Below are 14,315 nucleotides of genomic sequence, written 5' to 3'. Positions count from 1 at the left end.
TGCGGAAAAAAGGTGTCCCTTTAATAAAACGTTATCAACATATATCGTACACAAACTACAATGTATCATAATTACTTTTTTTTTTCCTCTCATAATTCAGAACCAGACTACAAGGTAAGAAAAAACACAGAAACAGCTACAATGTTCCCAAGAATCCGCACAAGGTCTTTTTTCAGGCAGATGGTATCTCACATAATATGATATACATGGGTCAGAAAGGGGAGGTAAGAAAACAAAGACCAGCTACAAGGGTGGGTGGGCACGAAGGGGGTGTAAATGTACAAAGAATTCAGTGTCTTCAGGGCAAGACACAGAGGTTGCCACGGGGCGAGGCCGGGGCAGCCAAGTTACCCCTCCTAGGAGGGGGCGGCTCCTCCATCAGGTTTGTCGGTTTTTGAAAATAAAAACAGGACCGGAAACAGTGTCTGTTGGTTGCTGGTGCTCCCCCCACCCCCACAGCGATGCCGAAGTCTGTCCATCCAGTTCCAAGCAAATACAGAGCGATTCTAACCAATACCCATCTTTGAAAAAGGACGAACAGGAGAAAAAAAGAAAACCACTTCAGCCCGCCCTGCCTGTGCACACTGTGAGGATCTGGGGACCGGAACGTGGAGGTCGGCTCCATGCCCCAGATCGCAGCCATCCTGTTGGTGGGGCCTTTCCTACCCAGCCAGTGGGATTCTTGCCAGGAGATGGTGGGGACTGAGGGGCTGGAGGCCCCAGTGGCTGGGCACGAGAGGTCTGAAGAAGAGGCAGCCATCCTGGAACAGTGGGGCGCGCTGGGTCACAGCGATGGTCTCTGTTAGGCGACAGCAGGTTGGGGACTCTGGCCACAGGATGAGGGCCGGGGTGCCGGTGTGTCGTGACGGCCAGCCAGAGCAAAGCAGACACCCACATCTCCTTGCCCAGTGCAAACCCCAAAGGCCCACGTAGAAATGGTTGACTTCTGTTCCTTTGCCCCAAACAGCTTTTGAAAGAAACCACTGATTGTAAACTGTCCAGTTTATTATTATTATTATTTTTAGATGGCTACAATGTCAGTGTGATATCGCACACCTAGACTAGCTTTTCTGGTGGCAGGACTTGGGGACAGACGGGAGGGCTTGAGGGGTTTTCTTCCTTTTTTTTTTTTTTTGGCCTTTTTTTCTTTTTCCTTTTTTTTTGTTCTCTTTTTTTTTTTTTTTTTTAAAGAAGAAAGCAAAGAGGTTGAGTGGGGTGGGGTGTAGGGCTTGCTAGAAGCTTCCATTAAAAAAAATTTTTCTTTTACCCAAAAGGAAACCCCCCAAAAAACAAATTAAAAATCCCAGCAACGGTAAAATCCCAAACAAACAAATAAACAAAAAAACCAACAAAAAGTGTCATGTACAGAAAGGTCCTTTAGGGTGAGGAGAGGGTGGGATTTTTCTGATTGTTGACTTGAAATACATTTTGAGTTCTGTCCTTCATGTTTTACGGAATAAAAAGTTTGGCCTTTTTATTGCATGTAACTAAAATTGGGAAAGGTCGGGGAGTGGATGGGAGGGGTGGAGGGGAGCAGGAGACACCCTCCCCCAGCTCCTGGTATCGACACCTCACTTCTTCTTGCATAATTTCTGGCATCTTCTGCCTGCAATGCCGGCTCTCAGCGTCTTGGAGAGGGGGGTCACACACTCATCGTCATGCTTGGAGAATACTGCAGGGGAGAAGCAGGGTTGGGGGTGGTTGTCAGGTGGGGAGCAGAGGCCATGGACTCAGCAATGTGCCGACAGCCTGAAGGCTTGGTACAGTACTGGCCAAAGCAACCTGGGGTGCACAATGGGTAGGGTTAGGGTGAAGTCAAGGAGGCAGGGCCTAGGAGACAGCCCTGGGACCAGCTTATGCCTCTTGCCAGGAACTCTGGCAGCACAAATGGCCTCTAGGTCTTATCCCTTGGAGGCAGCTCTTTGGGGAAACCAAGCGAGCAGGGAACCGGGAATGAGTGAGTCCCAGTTCCTGGAGGGTGCTGTGGGTTAGCCACAGTCTAGTGCTCTCCAAAGCTGTTTTCATCATTGAGTACGGCCATGGAAGGCCACCTAGCCCCTGTGATTGGAGGGCCCAGGAAGTTGCACGATCCCATGGGGCACTGCTGCCTAACCAATCAGCTCAGAGCTTCCCCAGCCACTTCTGCTTATGAATGCCGAAGGCTTCCAGACTTCACACAGGCACTCCCCCCCACCCCGCCCCCCAGGATCAGGCAGTGGGACAAGCAATGGATGTCTGGGGCTCTGCAGGTGGGTGGAAAGTAACAGGTGAAAAGCAGCACGGTGAGCGGGCAGTTACAGGGTCCCCAGGCTTAAGGGACTACCAGGACCCAAGCATTAGAAGAGTCAGGGGCTCTGGGGACTTACATTGTCGTTCTGGAAGGAGTGGAGGAAGTTCCCTCCTAGCTCGCCGTCATCTCGAGGGGTGCCTGGAGGATTGCTAATGCCACTTATGTTGTTAGGAGAATTCTGTGGAAAGAGGTGAGGAGGTGAGCCCATGTCCCCAACAACCTGACCTAACAGACTGGGTGACAGCGAGGGAGGGGCCGTAAGTGTCACTCACTTTTGGAAGTCCATCTATGTCTCCTGATCCTAAAAGAGAAGAAGAGTCCAAGTCAGGGCATTTCTTCCTTCCTTTCTTTCTTGGAGGGTGTTGAGTATACATAGAGGGCATTTCTTCCTTTCTTTCTTTCTTGGAGGGTGTTGAGTATACGTGGGTACTGTTTTCATGTATGTATGTATGTGTGCACAAGAGTGCACACTGGGGGAGGTCAGAGGCCACCTCCAGGTGCTTTCCACATGCCTTTTTGGGACAAGTTCTCCCACTGAACCTGGATTCAGCTTGCTGATTCAACTACAGATTGGCTGGCAGCAAGCCTTAAGGATCCTCCTGTCTCTGCCTCCACAGCTGGCATTGGAAGCATATGCCATAGTGTGCGCGGCTCTTATGTGGGTGCTGGGGATCAAGTCCAGGTCCTCATGCTCACCAAATACACACTACTGACTGAGCCAGTCCTCAGCCCCATTTGCTCTTGAGGCAGGATCCTGCCATGTGGCCCAGGCATGCCATGAATTGACCACCTCAGTATCCTGAGTGCGGAGATTAAAGACAGGCACCACCATGCCCAGCTCTATCTTACTCAGGTCTCACGGATGCTCTAGTCAGTGCCTGAATACTGGACTACACCTCTGGTCCATTTTTTCTTTAATTCGAAACAGGGTCTTATTGTGTGTGACCCAAGCCAGCCTTAAACTTCTGACCCTCCTGTCTCAGGTTCCTGAATGCTAGACTATAGTAGGTATGTGTCGCCATGCTCGGCCCAATTCGGGTGCTGGATCACATTCTGTGGGGTTCTCCATCCTCTGAGAAGACCCTGTCTTTCCTGGCTCTGTGCACGTGAGTTTACATCATTTCTGTTTAGAGAATACCCAGTGTAGGCAGCAGGTGGCTTTGCTCGGGACTCAGGACCTTCCTAGGTGCCCAGTCAAGGCCAACACGGAGGCAGAGCAGAACACTTGTGGGTGCTGGCTTACCTAAGGATCCATTCATGTGGTGTGGCTCCATGCCGCCCATGCCGCCCATTGGGCCATCTGAGCCAGGACCCATTGGAAACTGTGGGGTAAGCAGAGCACGGTTAGAAGATCCAGGCCCTTTGCACCTGTCCTGCTTCCCAAGCACTCCCAAAGACTCAGGCCTTGGGCCCCCTTCTTAGAAGTACCACCCAGGATGCTCCAGGCTACTGGGTCTCCTTGTGCCCAGGTGGCCGAAACCGGTTCCTTATCTTGGCCCTGGGGACTGCCCAACTGAGGTGCCCGGCTGTATGTACCAGTCAAATAAGCATAGTCAGCCCACCCGCCATTTTCTTGGGCCTCCTCACACTGCTTGACCCACTCCTGGGTAGATGTCTGGTTCACCAGCCATTATGCCCAGGAACGTATCTTGACTCCGAATAGTCTCCTGGGGCAGAGGTGAAGCTGAGTACAGCAGGGCCGCCTATCATGGGGCCCATCCCTCAGACATGGGACATTTCAGGGGGCAGTGAGGAATCCATTCCACTCCATCCTGTCTGCCACTCTCAAGCCCACCTCAGGAAGGAAGGCACACAAGGCCACCCCTCGTGGTCCTGAGTGACCCCCGAGTCTAGCCTGGAGAGCCAATGCCTGTGATGCTGACTAGATAAGCGGGGTGGGGTGGGGTGGGGGGGTGTGTTAGACGTGACAGAGGGAGGACCACGCTGGGGTCACACCTGTGTCACAGCCACCCATCAGGAGAGTGGATGGTTGAGTTCCAAACACAGCCACAGACAGGGCAGGAATGACTGCAGCTTCAGAGACGGGCAGGGAAATCAGAATGGGCTGCACAGAGGAGGTAGCACAGCCTTAGCAGAAATGAACAGAATCTGGGCCGACGGAACAGGCTGCAGAAGCCTTTCCAGACCTGCTGTGTGGGCAACAGACCGTGGGACAGGAGGCAGCGTGGAGAGCTGGCAGAGAGCTGGTGTGCACAGGGTCTGGGGTCTTGAATAACGGCAGGGCAGGGCTGGGTGTCAGCCACTTCCTGAACACAGGGGTTCAGTTCTTTGTCACCTTTCCAGGCACACTGTGGCAGCAAATTCATGCTAACAAGCCCAAATGATATAAAGATGAAGCTCCTAGGACACGGCTGTCCCAGACCGGAAAGTGTCCGAAGTTGCTAACATAATATATATATAACACATACATACAAATATATGCCACTAACACAGATACAACCAAGATATAAAAATCAGGGGTTTTTGTCTTTTTTTTTTGATACAGGGCATTTGTAACCCTGGCTACCCCTAAAATCAGAGACCCACTTACCACTGCCTCCCAAGTGCTGGATAAAGACATACACTAACTCGTCTGTCTCCAAATCAGGTAATTTTGAAATTACATATTATTATGTATTTCCACCTACTGCTTTAATAACATAAAAACTTTCATATACCACATAACTGATCCATTATATTTATGGTTGGGCAACTACCACATCAACTTTAGGACACTTATATCACCCTGACCCTAAGCTAGTCAATGGTCAGTCTGTATCATTTCTATGGATTTGCCTACTCTGGACATGGCACCCCCATGGCCTTCAGTGGCTAGTGTTAGCCTCTTAGCACATTTCTAAGGATCCCTCATGTTCTCGCTCAAATATGTACTGTGCTTCTCCTTATGGACTGAAGTCTGGGCAGAGCTCTGCCATGCACACCTGTTTACCACACACTCGGGCCGTTTCCACTTCTGACAGGTACACCCGAGTGCAACTGCTGAGTCCCGCAGCCCTTCTCTCCGCCCTCCTGAGCACTGCCAGGCTGCATATCTGATGTCCCTACTGCAGTCAGTGAGGGCTCCTTCCTCCATTTCAGCCCCAACAATCGTCACTGCCCAAGCTTTTGAGCACAGCCATCTTCCTGTTATGAAGAGCCACCTCACCGTGTTTTAACCTGCATTTCTTCCTTTTTTAAAAAGATTTATTTATTATGTATACAGTGTTCTGTTTGCATGTATCCCTGCATGCCAGAAGAGGGCGCCAGATCTCATTACAGACAGTTGTGAGCCACCATGTGGTTGCTGGGAATTGAACTCAGGACCTCTGGAAGAACAGTCAGTGTTCTTAACCTCTGAGCCATCTCTCCAGCCCCTAACCTGCATTTCTTAACAGCTTCTTCATGTGCTTATGGCCTGTTTGCACAATTCTGGAGAAACATCTATCCAGATATTCGTCCCATCTTCTAACTAGGCTGTCTTTTATTACTGAGCTGTCACGAGTTCCTCATCTATTTTAAATTAAAGTCTTTTATCGGGTGTAAATTCTCTATTCTGTAGGTTTCGTTTTAAGCTTCTCCTTGTCTTCTCTTGAGATGACTTAGTACCAGCTGCCTTGATCAGCCCTGACTTCCCGGGATCAAGCCATCTTCCTGCTTCAGCCTCCGGAGCAGCTCCATCTTCAGGCACGCACCAATGCACCTGGCTTAAAGTTTTCTTTGTCTTTCTTTCTTTTTTCTTTTTTTGCAGGGGTGGGGGTATTTTTAATTATGTTTAATTATGTATACATGATTTTTTTTGTGCACACACGTGTGGAGGTGAACGTGTACACCTGCACAAGAAAGCTAGAGGTCATGGTTATGAGTCTCCTCTGCTCTTCACCTTAAGTGTTTGAAAGAGTCTCTCACTGAGCCTGGAGCTTCTCTGTTCAGCTAGAATGGCTGACCTGTGAACTCTGTTAGCCTGCTTCCACCTGCCCAGTGCTGGCAGGACAGGCACATGCATGTGTCCAGCTTTAAAAACAAACGAACAAGCCCCAGGAGTTCTGGGAGACTGAACATGTACATGGCAAGCACATCTCCCAGTTCCCAAGCCCATTTCCGTGTGCTGGTGTGAGGAGGGAAGCCTCACCGACTTGCCTGTGCGTGCTGCCGCCGGTCCCAGCCCCACTTCAGTCTATATTGGTTAACTTTCTAATACAGAAACACCACTACTTAAACAAAACAGGACTAGTTAACAGCAGCAGTTAGTAGTCAGGTTGGTTAAAGAAATGTCATGTCTGAGGAAACTATATTTTCAATAATGCTTCTGTCTTGACATGTCTAACCTTCCATCGACCTCTGCTTCCTTCCTCAAAACTGCTGGGCCATCCTTCTTTATAATAATGACATTCCTGCACATGATGGCCAGCATTCCCAAACACTAGCACACACAGGACATATGTCCTACTCAATTAAACCTCTTTTTCACACGAGGATACTTGAACTTGTGAGATCCAAGTAGAATTCCAAATAAGGCAGTTTTAATAAAAGAAACTGAGAGTTCCATTTAACATGGCTGCCCTTGACCATGTCATTTTCTGAGTTCTCCTGCAGCCTCTCCTGAAAAACTAAGTCACTCTTCTACAGCGTGAGGTTTAGTGCGACCACCCAGGTGAGCACACACGTTTCCCCTTTTTTTTTTTTTAAGATTTATTTATTTATTATGTATACAGTGTTCTGTTTGTATGTATCCTAGCAGGCCAGAAGAGGGAGCCAGATCTCATTACAGATGGTTGTGAGCCACCATATGGGTACTGGGAATTGAACTCAGAACCCTTGGAAGAATAGCCAGTGTTCTTAACCTCTGAGCCATCTCTCCAGCCCCATGTTTCCCTTTTTATTCTATTCCTTTTCTCATCCTTCCTCAACAGACTCCCAGATTAGATGTGGATATCCTTCTTGGCACACTTGCTTTTCTGTTTTGAGGCCTGGTTTTCACTATATAGCCCTGGCTGACCTCAAATTTGCTATGTTGCTTAGGCTGGCCTAGAACACATGGCAATCCTCCTGCCTCTCTGCCTCCTGTGTGCAGGATTATAGGTGTGAGTCACCACACTAGCTTGTCTCATCTTAAAAACTATGAGTTATGGGGTGTTTTTTTTTTGTTTGTCTTGGTTTGGTTTGGTTTTCTTGAGACAGGGTTTCTCTGTATAGCTTTGGCTTTCCTAGAACAGGCTTTGTAGACCTAGCTGACCTTGAACTCAGGATCTGCATGCCTGTCTCCCAAGTGCTGGGATTAAAGGCACACACTGTCAACACACCCAGCAAAAATACTGAGGTGTGTGATTTTTTGTTTTGTTTTGTTTTGTTTTTTGTTTTTGAGACAGGGTTTCTCTGTATAGTCCCAGCTGTCCTGGAACTCACTCTATAGACCAGGCTGGCTTCAAACTCAGAGATCCACCTGCCTCTGCCTTCAAAGTGATGGGATTAAAGGCGTGCACCATCACTGCCTGGCAAAAACATTGAGTTTTTAAAGCCAACGTTTACCAACTTCTCTGTGGTTGCCAGCAATGACTGTCATTTTACAGGTACACAAAAGAGGTATCTCAGGAGGCAGGGGGGTCAAGACAGGGTTTCTCTTTGTAGACGAGGCTAGCCTCGAACTCACGAGATCCTCCTGCCTCCCGCGCCCCCCCCCCCCCCCCCCGGAGTACTGGGTTTAAAGGTGTGTACCACCACACCCGGCTGGTATTCTCTATTTGAAGGAAGTAAAATTTGCATGAAATTCTTCTGTAAAGTGCCAAGTGACTTAAACTTCCATCATGAAGGCTGTTGTCACAGAAGTGGTGGTACAAGGGGTGTGAGATGCTTTTGTTTCACTGGTGAGGGGTTTCAGATGAATTTGCCAAGAGCGATATTAAAACTGTTTGCTGAACATGCAGATCAATGAGCAAACTCAAGCTAGATTTAATAAGAGAACAGTTCTGCTTTCTGCAATTTCATTAAAAGCCTCATGGAAATCAAGATAATGTAGAATTCCAGTTCTTAAATCAAAGGACCTAGCAGGAAATTGTCTTTTGTTTAGTTTTCCTGGGTGGTGTTGGGGATCGAACCTAGGGTCTCCTGCGTTTGAGGCACACGTGCTCTAACCCTGAACTGCACACTCAGTATGCAGTCTTGTGTTACAATGACGTGAGGTGTCCCTGGTGTACTGTGGAGAGCACAGCTGTGCCCAAGGGGCTGGGACGTCTGTCATCAAATCCCTTCCCTTTGCTTCACACACAGGACTTTCCGTGACAGCCACTAGATCTGGAGCACAACTGTCTTGGTGACAATCAGGGAATGGGAGATGGTAGTGCTCAGTCAGACAGATGCTCACGGTAACTCTTTCTGAAGAACAAAAAGAGCTTTCTGTTCAGAAGGATGTGCCAGTAGTCATGGACTTGGGAGAGAGTGGGCTTGCTTCCCCAGGGACGATGCCTAAGTCCCTGTCTACATGCAATCTAATGTTCTTGAGTGTCCTCAGCCAGTTGTGTGCCTTTCCACTTGTCAGAAAATTAAGGGTCATTTAGCTTTCTCTTTGGTACTGTCTGGGTCACGCTGGAGCTGGCACCGTCTCAATGACCTCAACTCCTAAACACATGGTCACAGTATTCATAATGTTAAATGCAAACCCAGTACCACCTTGATGCCAACTTGAGAGCAAACTGCAGCAGCGGGCAGAAAGAGGCCCGTGCCCTGATGTCACAGCCCTTAGGATAACACAGCCTGAGTGATGCCCACCAGCACCCACGGTCTGGGAAAATACAATAATGGTGACTGCAGGTGACGGATGATCTAAGCCATGTCCATCTGACTTAACCAGGGTTTCCCACCCTGTGCAGTGGGCCTGGATGGGTCTGGTGCTCTCTCCACTCAGCCATCCATACCCACTGCTACAAAACAGGACTCGTGCCTGGGGCACCTCAGGATACAGAGATTCTAGTGTTGAAATCTGGATGAACGACAACCCCAGTGAGGGGCAGCCAGGCTAGTGGGTGGGGAGGAGGGCTGGATAATAGGGAGCGTGCCATACTTATTCAACACATGGCCCTGGCAAGGGAGGCAGGCCGAAGAGCATGACCTCTGGAAGGCTGCTGGGATAGAATGTATCCAGTAGCCAGTGCTAGCGTGCAGCTGGGGTCAGGAGGAGAGCATTGCTTACTGTGCACAAGGTCCTGGACACATACCTCATCAACAGACGGACAAACGTGTGCCATCTTCAGCGCAGGGCAGCCCCCGTGTGGGGATCTGACACCTGAGGTGATTCTTGTTTATCTTATGAGGGTCCCAAGACTACATCCTCTCCAAGCCCAGAGCACCCCAGGACCAACACTAGACCAGCTCTTTCCAGAGGTGAGTGGGATGATGACCTAGCTGTACAGCATGGCATGGGGAAGTCCCATGGAGTGTGCTTAGGGGACTTGGCACTGGGGACAGCGAATGAGAAGGACAGTAGGAGGCATTCCAGATGAGAGGACAGCCGGGGTAGAGGTAAACAGCTGCCATGTTGGCAATGCCATGGGTGAGGCAAGTCCCCAAAGGCACATCTTAGGTTTCACCCAAAGCTAGAATGCTCAGGAACCAGGGAAGATGGGAGAGAGGGACCCCCCAAGGTGGCACGGCTAGTCGGAAGAATGGGGACTAAGCTAGAGGGCCCTGCAGCCCTGCTGCTCTCCCTTGCCAGCATCCTCACACCTAAGCTGAGGGGGAGTCCTGCCCCTCACACCCCCGCTGGCAGTAAGATGGGGGCTGACTTGCCCAAGACGTAATCACTTTTCTGATGGTTTCTTTTATTCATCTTTGGTAACAAATGGCTGAAATCAATTACACGTGCTTTCCCCTCAGCTGATGAAGTTAATTATGATTTGTTATGGTATCTGGTATGTAAATGAGCAGAAAGCGGACTCACGTTGGACCGGCTGCCTCCAGGCGGCACAGGATTAATCATTGTGTAGATGTTGTCACTGGAATTTGTTGAATCTGTAGAATAGTGGGAACCGGAGAGTCGAGGTGATTAATTTATTTCTTAATTAAAACAAACTCGTGGCACTTGAACTCATTCTTTTGTATTTTATCACCTAAAATTTCTTCTAAGTATCACCATCTTCTGGGTAATTTGTATTTAATGAAGATTCACAAAGTTTTTAATCACAGAAAATTCAACTGTGAAAACCACTCAACCACAAACCCAAGAATTTCAGGGTGTCTGGGCAGCAGGGCGGGTACAGCGCAGGGGACTTCAGATCCGATCCACAGGCTTAGCAAGGACACAAGGACACACCTGTGCTGCCTCCCGGCCCCGCCCAGGGAAAGAAAACGCAGCAAGTTACCCAGAACCACTCTGCTAGGCTGAGGGGTAAGGAGACGGGGCTGGGGCTGGGGCCGCATTAACATACGGAGTGGGTTAACGTGACCCAGTCTGAATGTAGGTCATGCCACTCATCAATGCTGCAGAGGGGGAGCTGGAGCGGGAGCCGGTTGCGGCTGCAGCCAGCTCCACCCCTGCAGCTGAGCAGATTTCCTTTATAGGGAGCTGGAAGGGGAGGCTCCGGCCACACCCCACCTAGCCAGGAAAGCCTCCTCAGGAAATCAGCTAACAGTGCTCTCTTAGGAGCAGAAATTCTTCCTCTATTTTGGGCTGGGTAGGGGATGTATGCTGCACTCCTTCTGGCTGACTGCAATGCTATTCTTAGCGAGCAGACAGATAATTCTGACACTGTGTGTATGTGCATGTGTGCACCTGCCCTCGTGTGCACATACGCCCTCTCTAGATAAAAGAAACAGGGAAAGGAGATCTCTTACGCAAAGGACCAGAAGCCTAGAGATGTGGAATATCTCAGGGAGCGTGTGTGTGTGTGTGTGTGTGTGTGTGTGTGTGTGTGTGTGTGTGTGCGCCTTAGAATCCTGGTTCCAAGTTGCCAGGGCCCCATAGACCCTTTCTGAGTCACCTAGGGCAAAGAAACCTTGTTGTCCCTGACCTCGGCTAAACCTTGTTCTTTACCAAGCAGTGTAAAGGAGCACAAGATGGGTCACCTGACTGAGGCCACACCATGGGTTAGTGATAGCAAGGGCTCACTAGGTGTCAGTGCCCGGGAGAGGAAGCACTACTCAGGAAGCAGTGACCGAAAGGCCAGGATCTGCAACAGAGCCCTCAGGACCGCACAGCACCCCACCCCCACCGGGTTCTTCCTTTCCCCTCAAGCCCTCTTACCCGCAGGACTAGGCATGATGGGGGTTCCTGGAGGGCCGCCACCACCAGGGGGTCCCTGAGATGAGATAAAAGCTGTCGTCAGTAGCCTGTGGTGATAAGAGGCTTGGGAGGCCTCTATACTACCTACCAGTGCCTGGGCAAGCCTGGCACCTTCCGGTGCTGAGCATCTCTTGCACACAGAACTGGAGCATACAAGCCTGAAGGAAGCTGGACTTACATTCTTCCTCTCAAGCCAAGAGGCATCAGTGGCGGGTGTGTGTGCACACCCACTAGTGAAAGCCAGAGGCAGGCACTAAGTGGGAATACACAGCCTGCTGGGTAGCCACTCAGAAAGAGACCGCTCCTGGGTCAGGTCTGGAGAAATTTGGGCCACTCTGGGCCTGCACAAATACCTCAACACTGACAGCAAAAGTTCTAGCAGTTTGGATCTTGGGCTCAGAGGTATGCTCACAAGGAACACAGTAGACCCCAAGGGCCCTCATGCCTGGCAGCTGGGCATTTGCACAGGGTAGTCAAAATCCGTAGCTGCACTTACCACGTAGGTACCGGGTGAAGAAGAGGAGTACGGGATCTGGAAGGAAGATTTAGGAGCTATGGATTGGAGCTGCCTTCCCTGGCAGACAAGGGCCCTTTCGCCCCCAAACCCACTCTTAGGAGAGGCTTGGGGACCCAGGGAATTAGTAGCCTGGTCAGTTTCCAGAGGAGGAGGAGGCCTGAGGCATGAATGAAGCCACAAGGCAGTGGTCCTGGGGATTGGTCTCGTCCTGTCGTCTTCAGTGGAGCCTAGGAGTAGGGTCCCAGGAGGCCTTCCATTTGGGAGTGTGGACGAGAGCAACACCCACAGACACCCACACCCCTTCCTCCCAGCTTGTCTGCACTGAGCCTTAATCATTCCCCTCAATGTTGGACACCAGACCCTCTTCTCTGGACAAATGAGGCCCCTGGAGCCCGGGCTCTAAGCTGGTACCTATGAGCCCTGCAGGGCAGGACCACCTTTGAGGACCCCAGCACACTGCCCTTGGGCTCCACCCATATGAGCCTCCTTCTTCTCAGAGGCATCAGGAGAACCCTAGTGCACTTGTCCGTCCTGACGCCGCTTCCTGGGGACAGCAGGAGTTACCCTGGGCCCACACCTCTCTCCTGGACAATGGTGTCCCTCCCAGACCTGAATACTCACTGAGTTAGCACTGTTGGGATTGGGCCAGGGTCTGCCAGCTCCTGGGCCCCTGAGGGAAGGAGAGATGGACACAATGAAAGCGGTGTACAGGCTCTACGGAGCGGAGCCAGCAGGGGCAGAGGAGCAGCTGACATCAGCACAGGAAGTCCTAGGGGCCATCTGACTCTGGTGGGGACGGGTAGTTCCATGTGCGGACACTTACGCACTCCTTCAAACTTCATGTAAATTTTGTAAATTATATCATATTCATAAAATGATATAGAAAAGACTTCCTGCTTTTCCCTAGGAAGATAGGCCCCAGATTCTCATCTAGCACTAGAAATGAGGGGTGAAATCTTGGATCAGCCACTGAAGCTGTGCAAGTCTGAGGAAGTCACTCTACCTCTCTGTGCCTCAGTGACGTCACAGGCAGGGAATAACCACCCCTTGCAGGTGTAGCCTGAATAATGAGTGAGTCCAACACTGTGCCTGGCACACAACACTGTATAAGGCAGAGTTCTCATCCCAATGATGAGCAAACTGAGGCCGAGAGAGGCACCAGTGACTCTCAGGAGTCTTCTAGGGTTCCAACAGTGGGTGGGAAGGCCATAGGCTCTGAGGCACTGGCCAGGGCCTTTTTGCCTTACATGTTAATCCCAGGCATGGCGGGGCCGAGGGAGTTGGGTGGTGGTCTCATGCCGCTGCCGTAATTCTGCAACGATAACCAAGGGTCAGTCTATGAGAAGGAGAAGGGGAACCGGGGAGGGAGACAAACACAGAATATAAGTGAGGGTTAGTCTGTGAAGACAACCTGATGAGAAAAAAATCATACATTCTTTCAGAAAGGATGGGGACCGAGTGACAGGGACCACAATGACAACAAGCCAGCACAGAGGGATAGTCACAACAGTCAATGCGTTTTCAGGGGCTGCACCACGGTAATCCCTAAAGTCTCTGTTCAGCAAGCTGCTGTTAGCCCCTTCCCACAGGCCTCAGCAGCTACAGGAGTCACATAAGACTCTGAGGGAGAAGACCACAGAGGGCCCCAGCCCACCATCCCAACGACCTCAGGATGCTCAACACTCTCGGCTACCAGACACGTGACCATCCCTCCCCAGCTGCTGGACTCTAAGGGCCTTCTTCCATCAGGACAGTCGCTCCATGGCTAGACCCCAACTCTACAAGCCCAGGTGTTCAATGGCTGACAGAAACCGTCAGGGGACGGAACAAGCTGCACAACCAGACGCCTGGGCAAAGCCCTGGTCGGGCATCTGAGAAGTGGGTGGAGGGATGCCGGCGGCATTGAGCTCCGGTGTGAGATGCCCACTGCTGTCCCCACTGCTCTTCTACTGAGTCTGCTCTGCCTGTGGAATAACACTCTGAAGCCAGTCCCCTCCACAAAAGAAGAGGCTGGGGGTCTAAGAGGGAGCAGCTGGCCACGGTCAGCTAGCAAATGGCAGACCAGGGTCTCACCCCTAAGCCTTGGCTCTTTCCCAAAACCTCTGACGGAAAGGAGGTGAAGCCGGGGGACAGTGTTGGTCAGACAAGTGTGGAGATAACACGGGGCTGAAAACAGGTCTTCACAAAGGTCTGTCTCCCAAACCTCCCCACCGAGGGGCCCACTATTCTGCAGGCCA

General features: G+C 50.7%; 1 protein-coding gene across 6 annotated transcripts in view; it reads right to left on the bottom strand.

Annotated features, from left to right (window-relative positions):
- The window catches only part of Ssbp3 (single stranded DNA binding protein 3), a 152,275-nt gene continuing 137,960 nt past the window's right edge, over positions 1 to 14,315 (bottom strand). For all 6 annotated transcript variants that reach the window (XM_059254623.1, XM_059254618.1, XM_059254619.1 and 3 more), the window contains 9 exons: positions 13,326 to 13,390; positions 12,700 to 12,748; positions 12,058 to 12,093; positions 11,523 to 11,577; positions 10,221 to 10,291; positions 3,534 to 3,612; positions 2,563 to 2,591; positions 2,367 to 2,468; positions 1 to 1,672 (listed from right to left, as the gene is read on the bottom strand). In XM_059254623.1, the coding sequence (XP_059110606.1) occupies positions 1,643 to 1,672; positions 2,367 to 2,468; positions 2,563 to 2,591; positions 3,534 to 3,612; positions 10,221 to 10,291; positions 11,523 to 11,577; positions 12,058 to 12,093; positions 12,700 to 12,748; positions 13,326 to 13,390 (516 nt within the window). In that variant the 3' untranslated portion in view covers positions 1 to 1,642. The remainder of the gene's footprint in view (positions 1,673 to 2,366; positions 2,469 to 2,562; positions 2,592 to 3,533; positions 3,613 to 10,220; positions 10,292 to 11,522; positions 11,578 to 12,057; positions 12,094 to 12,699; positions 12,749 to 13,325; positions 13,391 to 14,315) is intronic.

The sequence above is a fragment of the Peromyscus eremicus genome, chromosome 2 (genome assembly GCF_949786415.1).
Source record: "Peromyscus eremicus chromosome 2, PerEre_H2_v1, whole genome shotgun sequence".
In the NCBI taxonomy this organism is placed as follows: Eukaryota; Metazoa; Chordata; class Mammalia; order Rodentia; family Cricetidae; genus Peromyscus; species Peromyscus eremicus.
This window is presented reverse-complemented; position numbering and strand designations above follow the sequence as displayed.